Source organism: Nomia melanderi, chromosome 9 (assembly GCF_051020985.1).
Source record: "Nomia melanderi isolate GNS246 chromosome 9, iyNomMela1, whole genome shotgun sequence".
Classification (NCBI taxonomy): Eukaryota; Metazoa; Arthropoda; class Insecta; order Hymenoptera; family Halictidae; genus Nomia; species Nomia melanderi.
Genome location: NC_135007.1, coordinates 6,522,039 through 6,543,449, shown reverse-complemented (window position 1 = coordinate 6,543,449; position 21,411 = coordinate 6,522,039). Strand labels below are relative to the sequence as shown.

The 21,411-nt window shown below is 35.9% G+C and overlaps 1 protein-coding gene across 6 annotated transcripts in view; it reads left to right on the top strand.

Annotated features, from left to right (window-relative positions):
- The window catches only part of LOC116427851 (uncharacterized), a 130,064-nt gene that overhangs the window by 56,500 nt on the left and 52,153 nt on the right, over positions 1-21,411 (top strand). For all 6 annotated transcript variants that reach the window (XM_076370797.1, XM_076370792.1, XM_076370796.1 and 3 more), the window contains 2 exons: positions 16,193-16,365; positions 20,461-20,625. In XM_076370797.1, coding sequence (XP_076226912.1) covers positions 16,193-16,365; positions 20,461-20,625 — 338 coding nt within the window. The remainder of the gene's footprint in view (positions 1-16,192; positions 16,366-20,460; positions 20,626-21,411) is intronic.

Sequence of the window (21,411 nt, the reverse complement as noted above, 5' to 3'; positions counted from 1 at the left end):
ATGCGGAAGACTTTGCTTTAGCAGACCTGGCTCAACTCTTGATCTATCGGCCTATAGAACTTACGACGTATTTCTATGCGTCTGCCAGTTCTATCTCTGCCATTAATTACCTAGCTCGAGCTACGCTTGTGCCTCGAACCCTAGACTGAAGTAGACCTCTCAAAATCGTACCCTGCGTTAACGATCTCGCCGACATCCCGCGGACTCTTTGCTGTCACTTGTGATTGGTGTAGCGTGATACCACTTCAGAAACTTAACGGTACCATGGAAATCACTTTTTTTTTATTTTTCAACGTCGATCTCAGTGTCCCTTAAAACTGCACTTCAATGTTTGACGAATCTTGTTATTGCTGTACTGTTTTATTTACTCTACTATTATTGGAGAACGTGAACATTCAGTTGACAAGAACTAGGTGATTGATCATTGAACTACAAGTTATCAGAAACATCCAATGTCAATTCTTACCCGTCATCCATTGACAGTTACCGCACAGACGAACAAATATCACACAAAAATACCTAGACTATTTCAAAGATTTACTCACAACCGCAGTAACAAAAATAAATTCCTGTATTAATTTTTCACTCGCAAACAGTCATAGAAATACAACCACATAACCAACACATTAACTTGTTAACTGTGGAATTTAGTGTCAAAGATCTTTCACTGAACACCCAATAAAATTGAACAATGAATTGTATGTTATATTACTCAAACGCAGCTCAAATGCACCCATAATATATTCCATCGAAAAATGAAATTGAAACGAAGAAGAATTGCGCATTTATCTGAACAAATAAATTATTCATCGTTGAACGAATTATTATCATTTTGACTTTTAAGTTGACGTATATACTCGTCGAACGCACTTAACTCGATAGTTTCCCAGATTCTCGAACTGCGAACTAACAAAACAACGTCCCATAATTAAAACACGAAAACCCTGGCATAGGCCAACCCAATTTCCCTCAAGCCCTCAAGTTTACAATCGTGCGTTCGATCCGTCCCGATCCCCTTTCCACGAAGAAAAAAGGAAAATCCCGGACACAGAGGAAGTACCGAGCCAGCGGAATCCTCACATTTCATACCGGATTTTAATCGTCACGTTCCACCGAACAGTCGCGCGTTCCGCCAAAGCTTTTTCCGTCCCCTGGTGAGAATACGCGGCGACCCTTTGGGCGGGGTGCGGAAGAGAGTAGAAGCGGAATGAACGCGAAAGAGAGGAAGAGGTCGCCGAGATGTGTGCAAAACGGAGCATATTTTACAGCGGTGCGCCGCGAGCCAGGTGCCCTCATCTCGTTCGCCCCTTTCGGGCTTTCCCGAAGCTGCGCCCGGCGGCGTGGGGTCGTCGCCGGCTACGGGTGGGCGGCGGTGTGAGAGCGAGAAAGGGTTGAGCGACCCGTTCGCCCGTTGAAAGATACCAGCCTAATGGCTTCTCGTCCTTATTTCGTCATTTGCCGTCCGTGCCCGACCGGCCTGGCTAAATATTTGCTCGCCGGGCAAAGTAACAGTCGATGCAACGGCACGATGCCGGCCGGCCGGCCGCCGCGTCACGGTTCCCGAGGGGTGTTTTCTAATTCTCTCTCTAGCCGTTAATTCCCTTTCGTCCAGAACGAAAGCCGCGCCGCTTTCAGAAGTCCCCGAGCCCGAGCGTCGATAAAGGGCCAGCGTTAAATCAACGGTGACGTTCATTGCCGGTCTCAACGCGTTAATTTATCGCCGGAATTGTTACTAACTTGATGGAGATGCGGCGCGGCGTTCGTTCCGGCATTGTTTCCTGTATGAAGGTTTTGTCTTTTTTCGTGTATTGCTGCTCTATTGTGGATTTTCGATGAGTTTGGAGGCATTAGGTATATTATTGGTATCATTCTGGAAGGTTCAAGGTAAATTAAATGGATTATTATCCACCTGCCTTATTGGTGGTTACTGCCTTGTTGGTGGTTGTAGAACGAATGCTCTGAAAATGGCACTCTCCATTTTTAGGACTACCATTGTCATTGGCCGTCGCTCTTTATTGCATCCCGAACTTTAGAAATGTTTTATCCCAAGAAGTACGCGTTCAAATGCAGACAACCCAGGTTCGACTTTCCTTTTGTTGAGATTGTCGTATAATTGTTAGAACTTATTTAACTTCTGATGATATATTGGGGACTATTTGACTGAATTGTTTTCTTCATTTTTTGAGCATGGTTTCGTTTGTTTAGATTCTTTCGGGGTAATTGCATACTCAATTTTGTAAGACAATCCTAGTGAAGAGGTAGTCGAACGCTGGTCGTCTGGGTTTTGTCAATCGGTGCTTTTTTAAGGGAAAGCGTCTCCGAGTCTCGGGGTGCAATAAACAGTAAGAACTATGCTGACAAGAGGGGGTCCTCCGGCCAAACAGTGCTCTTCTCAGGGCATTCTTTCTGCAACTTTCGAGTGAGTAGCATTGCAATAAAAAGAGTATTAATTCAAACGAGTTTTTTCCATATTATTTCGCCTACAAAATTCTTGCGTACAGTTTGTCGAAGGTAATTCGAATTTGAGAAATGAATATAACTGGTTACTAGTCTACGTTGTATTTTTTTTAATGATGTTTTAAATGCATTGATCAATTGGAGAGCGACGGTGTTAATCAGATTATGAACGCTTTTGATTGAGAATTATTGTATAAGTGACAAAACATTTGATTAAGGATCTAGGTTGGATGACAACGTGTTAATTTATCGCCTGATACTAACTTGGTGTTGTTGATTCCACTATTATTCCGAGTTTTTCCGTGGAAGAATTTGTCTTTCTTCGTTTATGACCTACTTTATGACGATTTTTCAAAGAAGTTAGGTATAGTATTGGTATTATTAGTAGTATTCTTTATGACTATTGGAATTAAGAACAGTTTTGGTTGGGGATTATCGTATAAAGTGACGGATCACTTGGTAGAGGATCGAGTTTTAAAGGAAACGCGAAAGTAGTACGGTAATAAATTTCACGTTCAGTTATTATAGAGGTTGAATACTATCTAGTGTTTTATTTGATATCCTACTTAGATTAATTTGATATTGTGGATTGAATAGGTTTCTCCTTAATGTCTGTGTTCTCCATGGTAAAAAAAATTTCCATTAGTTTCTACGTACGACTAATGATGATTCTTTTATTGTGTCTTATCTCTGAGCACGGTCTGCAATCTCGCAACCGAGACACGAAAGCTCCATTATAAGAAAGTTGCATTGTTCCGACCAGTGGAAAACTGCTTCGCTGCTACGGTAGGTAGTTTAGTAGTCATTTGGATGGTAACTGTTGCGATCATGTAACTACTATTACTTTCGGACGAATAAAAAAGTCAGTTTCCTTCATTTTAAATATCTGTTTTTGTCAAGTGATCGTTCGTAATGAATAGACCGCAAATCTTTTTGGAAATTCAAATTTTTGGGAATATAATTGGACGAATACGATTACGATAAAAAATGGTTTCTCCTAAAAAAAGTTATAAAACGGATTATATCCTAGACGTTTTGCATACCTTTTTGTGTCATGTGCATTCTCTGCAATTTTACACTTCCAAATTTCCTATAAATGGCAATGAACAAAAAATGATTGCCACATTTCATGAGAGTCATGTTCATTCCTTTAATTTCCTTTTTAGACTTATGAAGATTCCTATCACTAATTTTAACTGTCCTTAAATCACTTTTCGCGAATTACTGTCTGCGATTCTTAAAATTCTTCTATAATTAATACATGTTATCCCCACATCTAAACTTCCTTCGGAAAGTTATGCAAATTAAAGCCACTCACGGAATTCCAGTTATTTTCACGTTCACCTTTGTAAAATGAAATTCCAGCTGCTTTGATGCCACAGCGTACACTCTTACTTATTGACATTCATGCAGCAGGCTACTTCTTCGCTTATCGTCTTCTAATTCTACTCGGACACCCAAGATTTTGCGACAATGTACGTTGCAACATTCTCGTTAATCAGTCTTATATAACATATTTCTGAACTAGTTCCGAGTTCATCGATGAAATATACAAAAACGATGGTATTCGTAAAGTTTCAACATTACGTCCATGAATAACCTCTTATATTAATAAATAACATTAATAATAATTAAATTTCTTACTCTTAACCCTTTGTCATATAATTCCTTTCATAACCATGATCGATACAACTACTTTGTCATTAATAATTTATTGGAAAAAGAGAAACATTCTAGACATTCTATGTCTATATTTGTTCTAAAACACAATAAGTGATAACAAGCATAAACATTGCTCAATTCCTTTGAATTCAAATTAAGTATTATTCTTCTGCTAAGTTCTGTTTAAAATCTTCACCGTGTGTCTGAGGCGATACTATAGGACAAAGGGTTAATTAAATTCCGACTATTTAAGTTCTTGATATTGATTAAATTCCCAATCTGTGTCTGTAGAAACAAAGAAACCATTAAGACTAGTCTTTGTTCGAGGACAATGGAAACAATGAATAAACAGCAAAAAATACATGGAGAAGTAATACTATTCGAAAGTAAGAAGATGCATTGCAAATACCATTTCCCATGTTACCGGGTAAACTGTTGAAAGAGGGATTACGAAGTTTCGGTCGATTATGCTAATGATAACCTGGCTGGCTGTCCGCCAGGGTAGTCGAGAATAAGCGCCACCCCATCAAATTTTTCTCCCGCTCCATCGGAAACCGAAAGGAACGTGTCAGTATCAGGAATTTCTTAATGCCATTTATGCGGTCGATACGGATTATATTTCCTGGTAAATCATCTGGAAGCACACAACGTTTGTTCCACCATCCATTTCTTTGAATTTCAAGCCAGCTCTCTCCTAGGTTTCAAATGTTTCACTTTTTTCTTCATGGCAGTTTTCTTTCTATGTACTTCGCAATTCTATTTACTTCGTTATTTAATTTAATATAATAACAATTAGAAAATAAGAAAATATACATTTAACATCTTGGATACCATGAGGGTCATCGGTGACTCCCAACCAAATCGAATTACTATAATTCATTGAATTAAACAGTGACTATTTGAAAACATTTTTATATTGTAAGTAATACCACCTAGTGCAGTGATATTCGACAAGATAAACGTGTAATAACAATAACGAAAGTCAATTCAATAATTCAATATTATAACTTTTTTTGTTTCGTGTATTTTGCTCCGTGAAATCGCGTGGCATTCGACGTGTTAATATACTAATATACAAAGTATATTTTATATATACTTTATATGTATCATTTAATTAATTAATTAACAAATTGTTTCTATAATGAAAGATAATATTTACGCTTTATTGCAGAGAATAAATTGTTTAAACGCACCGTTTATATAACCAGTGCAGAAATTTATTTTCTAATGAATAAAACACACTATTTAATGTAGAGAGCGAATTATTTAGATGCATCATTTAATTAACTGGTGAAGAAAGTCCCTTTTCGTTAATTAGGAATTTAATTGTGCTTCACGCATGCATGGAATAAATAGACTATTCCTGTCACGCGAAATATTACCGTTTTATTCAATTAAAGAGCATTCCACTTGCAGTCAAGATGGAACAGATTAAATATGCAGGCAGTTATCACTCGTAATGTAAAAAAGTATACAAATACATCTACTTTGTCATGCAAATAAAAAGAAACGGTCCGCAATTCAAATGACAAAACAGAATTGTAATATCCACTGGTGCTTTTTCCTTTCCAGTTGCCTTTAACTCCTGGTCACAATTAAATTACTCTTAAATAACCAAATTAAATTCCCTTTATTCTTCGTCACTGTCAACCCTTTTTAACCGCTACTATTGATATTACAATATTTAAATCTCCTCGGCGCACAAACAAAATGGGAAAACATTCGTCAATCCTTAACAGAATTCAATTCCATTACATCTTCCATGAAGAGACATCACGTTCTTAATTTAGCTCAACCCTTTACTTCTCAAATCGTTAAAGATACTTAACGCCGAATCCCACACAGTAAATCTTTTGCACTCGATAAACGCCTTTCAGTCACTATTTGGTTTGATCAAAATTATAAAATTTTAAAATCAATATTCAATTTTATATAATATGTCAACACAGGGAACACTGAAATAAAACAGTTCTGTCACTTAATTTATGCAAGATGTTTCTTTATGTTAGTCGTAAAAAATATCATTGATATTTCACAAGAAAACAATGAATACTTATTGATAGAAATATTCTGGTGTGCAAAGGGTTAAAGTCAAAATACAGAGGAACACAAAACGTGTTGCTCTCAAGGCCACTACTATCATCGCATTTGTTTATAATCCAATCAAAAACAATAAATTGTTTGTAAATTGTCAGAATTGTCGACAAATAGGAATAACAGCTTCCCAATATTCTCGGATTATTTGTAAATAAAATTCATCCCAAGGAATTCTCCCCTAATTTCGAGAATATTTCAATCTGTCGGCGAAATCCCTCACTCGCGAAGCCTCTCGAAACTCTTGGCAGCCTAACGACATCGTTTAAAGAACTTCCAAACCCTCTTGCGACAAATTCATTTTCCATTCGAACGCAGATGTTGCGACTCTACCCCTTGCCGCGAAGTTTTCAGGGGGCGGTCACGGCGCGTCGCGCTGGACCCGTTTGCACTCGCAGCTTCTTTAAGGAATCCTTTCGCCCTCTCGTAAACATGCCCTTATTATTCGACGTTCCGTCGGTCGCAAGTGCGCGTCGCTGCGCCAGAATGCCAAATTGGCCGTAAGGCACAATGGCTCTACGGCAAGCACTAAATATGCTAAGCCGAGGGGGCGGAGAACTGAGGGCTGGGGAGATTTGGAATGGTCAGTGGAGTAGGTAGCATTTAATAGGACGGACAGGAACGGAGAGCTCTAGGAGACTATCCATCAATGTCGAAGCCTGTACATACTACATCGATATATACGGGGTGCCCCGTAACTCGTGGAAAAAGATGGCGGTTAATTGCGAAAAAAATGGAAAAATATCAAGTAAAATTTTTCTTGTGTGGCGGGTAAAAAATTGAGTTAAAGGGTTTTGATCTAGGTTGGATATTATGGGTGCTAATGTGTCTAATTATTGATTGGTGTGCATACTATACTGATATATAGGGGGTGTTCCAATATTTGTGGAAAAAGATGGCGGTTGATTGCGAAAAAAAATGGAAAAATTTGAAATAATATTTTTCTTCAAAAAATTCAATTGAAGGTTTGCCTGGTAGTTTTTGATTTTTGTACTGGATGGAAAATGGAAAATAATATTTTATAATGTCATGCTTGTAGCCATTTATTTTTCAATTCGAAAATAATGTGAACGTTACAATATAAATTGAGGAAATGGAAAACTTGTAAGTATGCATATTGGGAAACCTTTCAAAATTTAATCAATTTTCAATCGTCAGATGTTATTGAATATCTAACTTACATTTCAATTTCATAGAATATTGAATAATTAAGACCCATGCATTACGCACTCGTAGTCATTATTAAGCTTAGTAAAAGTAACTCTATTCAACCGTTTTCATTATAATTATCAGATCACCATTATTTAACCATTCTTCACTGTTAGTGATGGAAGTGAAAAGCAAATAATACCAACGCTAATGAGGTTCATGAATAATAAGCGAAGTGTGCGTAGTGTGCAAGGAGAGGAAAACGTTTAGAGAGTAATAACGATAACGTACAGTTAAAAAGGGGAGAAGGGAAAAAAGCGGGCACGTAACAGTGTGTGTGCAGAGTAATTAAGAAAGTGCAAAAGTCGAGTTACAACCATAAGCCACTGTTAACCTAGCTTCAAAAAAAATGAGAAGAACGAATGAATAAAATAATGGTAGGAAAAGCAAAAATAAGAGATAGAGAAGTCAACGACTCCAAACAAATAGGAAAAAATAACTGGCAATGTACCTACATACGTGTTAAATAAAACTCAAATAACGTGCATACGATAAATATTTAGTTATTGGAAAAATAATATCTTTTTTATGAACACATTGAAACAAATTTTCTGCAGTTTTATTGTTCTATTTAATTCATCACGTAACATATATAGTTTTTTTGATGATTCAATTCTTATGATCTCGTTTAGAAAGTTCATTTATGTTACGATAATTTTTTAACCATTCCAAAATAAATTAATTTAGTACTGAAATTATTAAATCGTCCAACTGAATATATAATAACATTTTAATGAGACACGGGGTAAAAATATGGAAAGCTGTATCTTATGTTTTTGTTTTCTTCTTATACGTAACATCAGTATTTACTGCTTTTTATTTGCAATTAATAGTTATGGACCACCCTATATCCTCGGCTATCTCCTTCCGCTGGTAAATGGCAAATATATACACAAGAGCAAGGGAACGGTGTATTAATGAAATAGATAAATGTGATGTTGTAGGGGGATATATGAATCACGAAAACAATCTTGAAGCTGTCGCTTCTCGATCGTCGGTTTTGCTAAAGTCTGCTGTATCCGCAAATCCGATGGAATCTCGCGGGGTTAATAGTTACGATAATCAGAACTCATACGGGTAGTCTGATTTCCATGTAAATCAGCAAAGATGGATAATTTTTTAATCATGTATTTCTTTTCAAAATCTGAAACAAGCGGAATAACTTAACCCCTTACCCTATGATTTATTTCTTAACTATAATCAGTTACTTTATCGTTAGGGCAGAGTTGCTAAATGCGTACTGGTCACCTAAATCGTACCTGGCACTTTTTTCGGAAGTTTGTAAATATAAACGCCTTCTAGCTATAGAATTTGGAATTTAGTGTGAAGTCGGCAATGTAGACCAAAAATGGTGGTGTGCTGTTCATTCCACGTGAGCCTGTCGAAGTATAAAGAAATCAGATGTCTGATGTAAATTTCGACGAATTTATTTGGACAAATTTAGTTGAAGATTATTATTTGTCTTGTCTTGTTAGCTTTTTTAATAATCGTTATTATAGTATTAATATTATTTATCTATTTTATTTCTCCAAGCCATATTTTATTGTTTCAGGAATAGGTACGATTTTGGTGAACAGTAAGTACGATTTATGACACCGGTTGCTAACATCATACTTTTTGAAGGTTTTGGTAAAGTGAATATATATATATATATATATATATATATATATATATATATATATATAATAAATAGGTCACTGTATAAATATTTATTATCTTATATAATTTAAAAAAGATGTCACTCTATCATTTAAGCCACATATTTGGTCAGAAGCGCATCGCAATTTTCCTCTAGACCCAAGATTCCTTAGGTGGTACGATATCAGCAACTCTCCCTTACTAATTTATTACGAAAAGAACAAATTTTTATGCTTATTCCATGTTTACGTTTACTCTAAAGGTTAACGATTGATAACACAAAAGTAATATTTAATTTATATTTAAAATAAATAAATAACACTTCAATTTCCCGAATTCAGTTATCACGGTCTGACACGATATTGTAGGTTAAGGGATTAAACTATCCCAAATTTCGTATAGTTTCCAATATATTTCAAATTGATGACCATAAATCTACGATATGCGTGAGTTAGTATCATATTTTATTTTCTGTAGTGCTTTCAATTTTTTAACATATATTCTTGTACAGAAACTGATTAATTCAACTAAATAATCTATGATTTTGTTTACGCATTTATTTATGAAGTATGATTAATAATTTAGGTCATTAACAAAATCATCTACACGATCCTGTTTGAAATAGTTAAAGAATGAGAATAATTGTTTGTTGGAATCACTTAAAACGAATTTCTGTGTGATATCCTTCAAAGAGCCATTGATTCCTTTTCATAAAGCTTTCTCCGCACCTGCATGAAATCACAATTGGAAACACTTTTGTGAAGGAGGCCGTAGCTCATATTAATTTCTTTTTGATACGTGGATTCCGGCGGCGGAAGGTACTGCGAACATTTAATCCCGGTGTGGTAGAATTTAACGAGCAACGGAACACACCGGGTACTTTGAAAGGTAGCCAACTTCGCGTATTTGCCATTCTTTATTTGAAAAGGTCGTACGTTTTGGTGCTCTTTTGTAACCGCGACAAGCGACGTATATTAAAAGCTTGTGGAAAATTTTTTCCTGCCTCCGGAAAGAACAGTAACATTGGATTTTATTGCTGACCCTGGAAAATGGCCGGAAAATGAGCACACACCGGAACAAAAATGAAAAATTCTTTCATCAAGTCTCAAGGAATTGATTCTTGAATTTTTATTCTTGTGACTTCAATTGAATAATAAAATGTATTGATGCAGAATATAATTTTAACTTCAATTTATCATTATCGTATTTTAAAACAATGAAGAAGCTAATAAACTTACTAAGAAGGGAATATTAATTATCTGAACACTGTTTTGCTTCTAAATTTTCTTGTATTTTGAAGAAATTAAATAATATTGTCGATTAATTTTCTCATTGATTTCATGTCATTTTTGTTGAAATTAAAGAGAAAAAGTCAATACTGGCAGTTTTTTTGTCATCCGAACAATTATTGCTGTCAAAGTATCAGCAATGTCACCCCGAGACATGGAAAAATGCTGTCTACACCGATCGCATTGAATCGTGAACAAAAACCGCGAGAATTTATTTTCACCGCGAATTTGTAAAACATGTTTTCACTCTTTTTGCCGACCCGCAATTGAATTTTAAATGAGAATGCATTTTATCGATCCCAGGAATAATATATTTCTCTTCACAGAATTTTGCTCGCGTAACTTTTTATGCAAATGCGGCGCGATAAAGTCAGTGCCACGGTTTTCGTGTGTCTCTGCTTGTTTTACGAGTTTTCGTTTCGACAAACGTTGAAATTTTCAGAGTTGAATTATTCGGAGGAAAGAGGGATGACTTATTATCTCACGGTTTGCAGAATATTAAATGTACATCTTTTTAGCGTAATCGGAACCTGTACGTGATTCACGGGAAAAAGAAAATGATTTTCGGGCTGGTTGTACTCACTAGAGTTCTAAATAAACGGGTATTGATTATACGAGAGCCAATATTATTCAATTCGCCGGTGTTTTTATTACAATCTCGCTGTTGGTTTTTTTAATATTGTGCGACATTTCGTAAAGCTTTAAACTGTGAAATCAATATAATAATAACTGCGTTATACATGCAAACGATTATTGTATATTGCAGGAGATTTATTTAAGCTCCGAGCAATGTTCTGCCATTTTGAACATAAATGCATACTTTCAATATAACGTATATCCTATAGTAATAATAAATTGATGACCACGAATATAGTTGTTACGGAGATATTATATATTTTGTATAATACATAATATGTAATTGTAGGTTACAGAAAATAATTGTGTAATTGAAGATACTAATTCTTTTATCGAACGAATGTAAATGACCCAATGGAATAGTTTAACTGTAACAGCTGGACTGAGAATTCACGATAACTAACTACTAAATCCGGGAAGTTCCATTTTATACTACTGCAGCGCGTCTTAAAGATTACAGGAAAAACGGACAGTGATAGATACGCGGAATAACGATGGCAGCCAGATGCTTTGAATCGCTCTAATTCTTCGGATAATTACAACAAGGATTTGTGCAGTTCAAAAAGCTATTACCTTCAACAACTTCGACAAAAGAATTTTCAACAAATCTCCTTTCAATTTTTTTAACCTTACGGACAAAATCATACAAAATAAGTATCAAAAAGAGAATCATATATAAATTGTTTCACAAACCTGAGACATTTCTAAATTAGAAAATGTACAATTGTGATTCCCCAAAACTCTTATTTTTTCAAATTCAATAAATGATAACAAGAGATTATCGAAAATAAATAGAAATACAGTAAAGTTTATTTTAATAAAAGAAAACATTCACAAACTTTCTGTAACGGAGAAATTGTCGATCGCGGAAACAGAGGCGGTCGAAAGCGAAATTGTAAACAATCAAGCTCGAATCAATATTATCCCCGTTACCGTGGAAGGCACAATGATGGGTGAGGGGGGGGGGGGTCCAAGAACTTTTTCCTATAAACGGGAACTTCAATAAGTATCGCGGATTCGCGTGGCTCGAAGTTGCAAACAGAAACTAGTTTCACCGCGTCGCCGTTCCGTACCAAGTCCCGCTTCAATTTCCTTGGAATTTCGCCGGACGCAAAGTATTCCCCAGTCCAAGGATGAATACCTAAATTAGTAGGTCACAGAGCCAGAAGAGCAGAGGGATAGGGAAGAACATTCCTAGTGTCAAAACGCCTGAGCGATCGTTAGCCTGTTAATGTCCGTGACACGCGCGAAATTAACGCCCGAATGGCGAATTATAGGGGATTTACAGCTACGGGCAAAGGACAGATGGCACTTCTGGCCATTCTGATTGTAGGTTGACCCCGTGAATAAGAGACGTCCAGAAAATAGACATGAGACCTTATCCGTTGACGATCGGATCTCGATCTCGACCGATTTTTATATTTAATCTCTTGTCTTACGATTTACTTCTCAACTGTGCTTGATAAAACAACTTTGTCGTTAATAATTTGGTAGAAGAAGGAACAAATTTTATACTTGATTTGTGTTTACATTTACTCTAAACGTTAGAGATTAATAATAGGCAAGTAATACTTCACCGTTTGCACTCGATTTATTTTCAATATTGTTCGATGTAAACTTGTATTTATTTTTAGGGAAATGAATTAAAGTACTTTACAGCAATGGAATTCAATGTTTTATATTTATTTCATTTATTATTATTATAATAAGATTTAATTTGTATAATCCTTCAAAGTGTGTTACTTTTTAAAAAAATTTCTAACGTTCTATAACAAATTTGTATTGTCATCTACAGTATGACATAGGAGTGCAAAGGGTTCATTTATGTTAATTTATGTTAATTTATGTTAAATATTCTTCACGAGTCTGACACATTATTATAAGGCAAGGGGTATTGCCATTTATTTTGTTCATTTTCTTCCATTGTTATTTAGTAAGTCTTGAACTGGTCATATTTTCAAGTCAAAAAATACTTTTATTGTTTTTATAAAACACAATTTTTAATAAAACCTATTAAATGAGTTCAATTCAAGTTAGTGAAAAAAGGTTATAATTTTTGTTACACGGTACTAAGTGTTAACACTAGAATTACCGTAAAATCTGCGGTATCAGTTTTCGTATTTCGCAATTATTGATATTTTAAAAGCGTCGAATATACAGGATAATTTAAATAAATAGTTTCATTTAAATACTGCTGGTTCTTTCATTTTTCTGTAAGCCTTACAGTCCACGTATTTCCTTCGTGTATACATCTATCACCTCTTTTATGGAAAAAATTCGAATTTTGTTGTGAACATTCAGCTGAATTGAAATGTCCTCATAAACTTAGTAGAAACTAGAAGTACGCTGTATACGAACATTCGCGAAATTGTGTCACTGCTCATCTAAAGGAGACATCACCAGCCACCAAATCTAAAAAGGAAACCGTCAAACGAGAAAGTAGGAAAACGTTCCAAGGAGATGGTCGGGGTAGACCAATCACCAATCCAAAGCGATTCTAAATGTATCCCCGGAACTTTAGCATTTGAGTCAGCTAGATAGGCGTGACGCGGTTAGATTGGATCCGAGATGACGGAAATAGAGCCGGCAAATCGAAGAAACAGGATTATCGCGCCGGCGATGGAGGATCAAATTGCTGGAATAAGCGCAGTCAAAGCGTTTCTCGTCCTCTTCTATCATTTTTCTTAGCATCTTCATCAGCTCTGATCCACTTTTCTCGGGGTACTGATTCAATTCTTCCTACTATTTACTAGCCGACTAAGTTGATCTTGTTAACTTCTGAATTTACAAAGCTAGTACATGATGAACGACGAATGTATCTAATCTTGTAATCTGTACGCTTAAATCCGAAAAATTAACTTTTCTATGTATGGATTAGGAAAACATTTCTTATTAAGAATTGAATAGTGTTGATTTTTACTTGACAAATAAACAGTATCAATTTTCAACATGAATTTCAGATTGGATATTGATTTGTCCTAATTTCATTCAAATTTAACACTAGAACTACTGTACCAGTAAAAATGACTGGTTTCGGTTTTCTTATTTCGCAATTATGGATACCTTAAAAGTATTGAATATTCGAAATGATTTTGGAAATAAATAGTGTGTAACAAAGGTCCGAAGAAACTGGAAATAATCTATTGTTACAATTTTTATAGGGATTATATATCAATTATATTAAATGGTCGGTAGTTCTAATGTTTATTCAAAATAGCGTAGGAACAATGTGTGGGAGGACGTATTGATGTTTCGTGGATTTTACTAAAACGATATATATACATATTTATCGTAGTCTAGATACATAACAGAAAATTCACAGTATCGGTAGTGTTGGAGCCGCTATCGTGTAAGCAAGTCATCAGCTCGCTTTTACTGTTGTACCTTAAGTACCCCCCCCCCCCCCCCCCTCTTTCGCGCGCGCTCCCTTTGTCTTCCGCAACCATACCTCACATTCGCGCAATCATCGGCACACTTGCTGTTTCGACAACTCGGAAGGCTGCAACTTTTCGAGTTCGTTGCTTCTGTTTTGTATATTTGTCAAACACGACCGGGTTCGACTACATGGTCGGTCTGATCCGATCATTGATCCGTGCAATAGTTTCGATTTATTTTAACCGGTTAACTGTGGAATTTGATTTGAAAAATCTCTCATTCTGCGCGCGATGAAATAAAAAAATGAAGTGCATACTCGCCAAACGCAGTTGACTGATTAAATTTAGTTTAGATTTAGTTTAGATTTATCAAATTCAACATTTGTTTCTAACGAAATCACTTCACAAAAATTCGATACTTAATTAACAAAATATAAAAATTGTTCAATTTGAAATGAGATATTTACGTTTTACAAAACATTTAATCCTTTGCGGTCGTAAGCTGATTTACAGTTAACATTTGGTTCGATGTAGCAAAATTATAACGTTCGATATTCAATAGCAAAGTTCGTATAATATAATTATAAATGAAATGTTGAAATAGAATAATTCTCTCTTGTTATTTGTGAAAAATGCCATTATCTCTTTGAGTACCAGAAGAAATTGTATATATTCGAGAAATGTCAGACAACTTTAAACAAAAATGTATGATTATAAACAAACTTTATATTTCAATCAATTTTGTTCTAAAGTTCATACAGTTTGTTCACAATACTAAAAACGTAACCGATGGCCCATCGTAATCGTTTATTTGATGTGCGGAATAATAAAGTTTCACCAGTCATAACAAAAGGGTAATAAAAGATTTCGGAAGCGGATGATCCATGCTTGCGATAAATAAACCCGGTAGTTCGCGAGGAAATCCCTCTTTACCGGTTGGCGGGTTCAAACCGCGTGCACCTGCGGCCATCGCCCAACTGCCTTCGAGCTTGACAGTCGGGTGCATTCTTCGAGGAATTAATTATAAACATCACGGAATTCCGCGTACGCGTCGTATTGCCGGATGCACGGATCCACGGTGCAACAGCTGACAGGGATATTGCGACTGCAGTCGGGAATTGTGGCTGAAGTACCGGGAAAGGAGAGAAAAAAAAATAACGTTGACTCGGTGAAATTCGCTTGGACAGAATGGTACACGTTAATGACATCGTGGAAATTCAGAGTCGCGTGAACCATAAACAAAGCACGGCGACCACGGAATGCAAGTAAAAGATTTACATCGTATATTCCTTCCTCGTGTCTCGTATAAATTCTATTTCGCAGCATAAGGTGCTTATAAATTAAAGAAACATCTTTCCAAAGTTCACGTGACCTTAATCCTTACAAACTATTACCAAAGCTTGTAATTGGTTATAATAATCTATAAATTATGTAATTTACAGTGTAGATATTGTACAATTGTAAGGTTCACTTAATTTGAATTTTTACTAGTCATTATGAGATTTTTGAATTAGTAATAATAATCTATGAATTATACAATTTGCAATTTAGATATAAGATTGTAAGATTCGCGTAACCTTAATTCTTACTAGTCATGAGGAATTCGTTAAATCGCTTATAATAGTCTATAAATCATACAATCTACAAATTAAACAGATACATATGCAATGATGTAAATATGTATACAATTGAAGATATAATCGCATTAAATATGTTTAAATGGAACACTCTATGTGGTATGTAATTTGCATATTAATTTACTGTTATTTAATATTTAACTGAGTATTATTCGCAACAGTTGAAACTCTCAATTCCAATTTAAATTTGTTTCAGACGGTGGTGTAGTGGGTGGTTCGAGAGCTGGACCAGTGGTGACTCTTCACACGTTAGAATTGACACCACGTGGTAGGGTGCTGCTACAACTCGCACCGCCCGAAACCGCTCGAGCGTATCTGCCGCCTGAATATCGACCGGGTCGTGTATATTCAGACACCGACTCAGAAAAGGTACGTGACATTATTACATACTGTATTTTCGATAAAATTAATTATCGATCTCTGCTATTGAACGACTGAGGAATTTATTAAATTCGCTACGAATTCACGAAAATCCGTAGATTCGCTGCGAACGGTCCCAAGCATTTCCGCCAGTAAACAGAAATCTGGTTGCTATTCAGTTGCATTAGGAATTACAGACGTTTCTGTTATTGAAATTTATCTGAAATTTAGCATTCACTATGCTATTCACTATCTTAAATTATAACTCTCTTCATTTAACAATTTTCAAAATATTCAGAATTGAAGTCTACTTCAAATTAAATTCAATTGAAAATCAAAATCTTCAACATCTTCACCTCGCATTTATATTTTATCCAACACATCACTTCGCTGTAATTTATTTCAAACTAAATTCAATTAAGAATACGAATCTAAAGATATCTAGCTCGCAGTAATACTTTAATATAAACGATACTTCAATGACACTCCAGAACAGAATTAAAACAAAGAATTCAAAATATCCCTCGCAAGTGTCAATTTACTATTTAACAATTCTTCAAAGTCTGCACGAGAGTCGTGCGTTATTTAACCGAGTAACATTCCAACGAGATGCAATCTTTTCAACCGACATTTCCAAATGTTCGCAATTAAAGCCCGCCCACCATTCATGTTTATTTGCACGAAACGAATGAAAGGTCGAGTTAAATCGCAGTCGTCGCGTTCTTTTTCTTTTTCCCTCTTTTCCAACTCTCTCCAGTCGAAACATTTTTCCCTTGCGACTCGTTTCAACGGGTACCAACGACCCGGGCACCGTAACTCACGCGAGCCGATAATTAATCGCGGCCCGTGCGTAATGACGTTCCGTACAATGCGACAATTTCGAGGAAAATAGCTTGGCGCCCGGTGCCGCGAATGCTCGCCTGTCAAACCGGTAACGGCCGAATTGGCAAACAAATTGTTTATCGGCAAATTAGCGGTCCTGACTCTTTTTTCGCCTATTTTTCCTTTTTTTCGCCCGCATTTGCGATCTCCGGCGACTGTAATCCTGCATCGAACGCACGCGTGAAATATTTATTCGCAATTGTTGGGTCGAATCGGCGGGAAATTGGCGGGTCGAGGTATATACCCGATGTCGGGTCGGGTTAAATATTAACTCGGGATAAACGTGAAATTGAATTATTTTCGATTCGGCTGTCTCCCGATTTTTTCCCCTTTTCATCGCGACGATTAAATGTTTGGAACTGTGGGGATTATTTTGGGGGAAATCCTATGTGATTCTGCGGTGACGGGGTAACGAGTTTAGAGAATGCATAGTTTAATAAAAAAAAGAGTTTATTGACAAAATAATGGGAAAGAGTATGATAGTAAGAATGGCTGACTGTATATCTTACGGTATTCGATTGCTTTATAATTCTAATAAAATCCAATTCGTAGAATATTCTTTGTCAATTTCATCAACTACCCTTAAGACTTAATACTACTCTTAAGTTTTTTTCTTTCTATGTCTTCATTTCTTTTTTTTTTCTTTCTTCTTCCTTTTCTCTCTTTTTTCTCTTTCTCATTCTCTTTCTCTTTTCCATTCTTTTTCTCTTTCTATTTCTGTCTCTAACACGCACTTTCCTTCGACCACCCAAAATCTCAAGTAAACCCTTGACGTGCACACAGGCCCTTGTATCTATAGCCGTCCACTCAGTCCCAAAAGACTCCCAATTCAGGCCCAAGGTTTTTCCAACATCCAGCTCCACTCAGTCTTTATTTTATAGCACCCGTTCTGATACCTACTAAACATTCACTCTGACACACTTTCACTATAAAAAAAAATCTACAAAATTAATTTGGCGATGAAAGTGCGTGTTGTTAAACGCTTGTCGAATTATATTTGTTAATCGGAACAAGTAAACAGAGTGGCCGTTGTTTATAAATGTTTAATTATATATACATAATCGATACTCAAATATTTTGTTAAATTTATCGTGTTAGTTCGATTAATTTTATTTCTGAATCTAGAGTAGATGGGTGGAACGGAGTCGCGATTCCATTTCGCGGAAGTATATTCCTGTTTTTAGCGAATAACAATTTCACGATCCCTCATTTGACGGTTCGTTTTTATTAACGTTGAAAATTGCATGCAATTTTAACGCGCATAGAGTGACACATGCATCTGAAACGAAGGATAGGACGTGTGGAACGAGCATCGGTTTGACAGCCAGATGGATCATCTGGTTAATGCATTATTAACGTGCAGAATTTTTGTGGGCTTAGTTAACAGAGACCTGGCGCCGCTGTAAAACATTGAGTACTATTACTTTGACGGTGTTATATAAAAAGATAATGGAAGGGTTGCTACATTTGTAAAAGCTTGAAGCGGAGATAAATCCCTCGAGACCTAATTAATAAAAGATTAATGATTCTAAAGCATACAGTTCGCTTCGAAGTTTTAAATGAAGCAAAAAATTGTTAATGAACGACATTCATAATGGAGTCACGGGTGGGAATAAATTTTTCTAAGATTCAAGTAGGAAAAATGGCTACTTTTTATCAATTTACTGTTGATCCACAATAATCTTTTTCTCTGCTTTACTTCGCCGCTGTTTTCCTTTCCGTTTCCAGTCAGACAGAAGTCCGTTGTTCCAGCGGGCTGGTATTTATCTCCTGCAGATTAAAGAGGGAACAAACGGTTCGCGAAATAAATAAACTTCGAGCTCTTCTACCGTTTCTCTCCTCTCTATACGAGTGCACCAAATTTTTCCACCTTTTCACGAAACACGTATCAACCATGATCACTGTTCGCACCGTTAGAAACTTTTCTGATAAAACTTAATAGAATATCCAACAACCTCATCATGTTATCCACTTGTACTATATATTTTTATTTATTTTCTTACTTCTACAAAATTCATTTTGCACCTCTATTAAATAATATCATTTTTATTATGTCATTAACAGAATATTAGCAGTGTTTCTTTATATTCATTGATATTGTTAAAAATAATATCTTTAGCAGTTACTGATTTAAAACATTTTAAAAGTAATTGCTGTTGAGAAAATTTCTTGTTACATTGTTCGGTACGCAGGAAGCAGCAAAGTAAAATGTCCGATTACACAATCCCAGAGGGATCTTCAACGTGATAAAAAGAGGAAGCGAAGTTTGCAGACGGTGATCCGTGTAAATCTTCCATGAGCAACGTGACTGCGCCATGGCTTACTTTGTCCCGTTTCCCTTAACACCTGTCCCATTCACTCTGGCATTTACCTAGCCCAGACCTACCCCAGACTCTGATTGTGATTGAGGATTGAATAGCAACCCATGGAGTACCCAAGCGATTAGCCTACCAGACGTAGACACACCCAGATAAGTTGCAATGCAGTTGGCTCATACGATTAAGGTGTTACGAAGCTAATTTCATCTTCCTGACCACAAGGAACTGTTTCTCTCGGTATTTCTTAACTGAATTAATTTATCCACGTTATTTTATCGATTCAAATTTAATAAGTTACTTTTTAACATTAAATTTACGATCATTTATTCTGCACTTCATTCTATCGCTCCTAGAAGACTACATGTGTGTTCATATAGGTCGTGGAAAGTAGAGTTTCAAGGACAGAGAATTATAATGTATATTCACACAATTGCACCGATCAAAATCAACTTAAACTGCTACGAAATAATGTTTGAAAGAGAAATTTCTTTGGAAAACATGAATGATAATAAAATTTCTTTAACACCAGATTTACGGAACCCGTTAATTTGACGGATATTGAACTTTTTAAACATTATTTCTTGATACTTTGCAATATCATTATTATATTTCTCTCCTAAAATACTCAACTTGTACCTTATATCTTAAAAAATTGTATCATTGTATCTAAAAGAAGTACATATGCAGTTGATAGTTCTTTTCTAATTATATTATCAAGAAAACGTTTTTTTCTAAAACTAATAACTATACAAAAATACTACAAAATCAAAAAATCATTTCCTAGAAGTAAATGAGTACTTGAAACGAGAAAATATATTGGACCACCCTATATATTCATCTCCAGCTTATTTTATCCAGTTTCAAGCAGCATCATAAGCCTCACGTGAAGTTTCTCTGCTTTCAGATGTGGATGTACTCTCTAGGAAGAGCATTATTGGACACAACCCCGCGAGTCGCGGCACTGACGGGAACGGTTTCCGTTTCACCCTCGTCGGCGCTCCAGTCCGTTCTAGCTGCCATGACGGAACCCGATCCCCGAAGACGTGCCTCATTGATGAATCTCTTGGACGTGAGTCTTCTAATCCGGCGAAAATTGTTTTCGCCATGTGCCAGCATCTGTCCCTTAGATTCTCACGCTCTCATACCCCCACACTTCGTCGCAAAGATGAACGCCGCGGAACGGATGGGTCGAGTAAAATATTTTTTCCTCCGGGAACTCTTTATCTGAAATGTAACACACTTTCCTTCATGCAAAACGTAACCGGGCGGGCTTTAGAAGCCGGGCTTCGTCGTAAATTTCGTTTGTATCGTGCTGAAAAAAGAACCAGATATTTATTTCCTTAGCCGGTTATTTATTGGAGGAGTTTTTAAAGGAAGAGGTGTTGGCAAATTATTGTTGTCCCGTTGATGACAGCTTTTAATTAAAAGTTGTTTTCTAGAGTAAATTGGTTTCGTCAAACACATTAATTACTATAAAACGACAATTATAAAAATATTCATTACTTTGTATTATCTAGTATACCGTTTCTGAATTAATTCTTGGAGAATGTCAAAAAAAGCTAAATGGGACTAATTTATCAGCCAGTCTTTTTGCTATAGATATTTTTCACAGACTGAGTAAGCGCATTAAATTATTCTCACCCTGTTAGCAACGTTTAATTCAAATTCATTAACACTACGACTACCGAGCAGTTAAATTGACTTTTTGAAATTCCTCTATAGAAAAACCAAGGGTGCATCTATTCAGACTTTAATTGATTTTCAATTCAGTTTGTGCATTGCTACATCAATTTCTCAACTACTTTCTCAGAGAAACATCCGTTATACTTTTAATAATTGGAAAAAGAAGAAATCA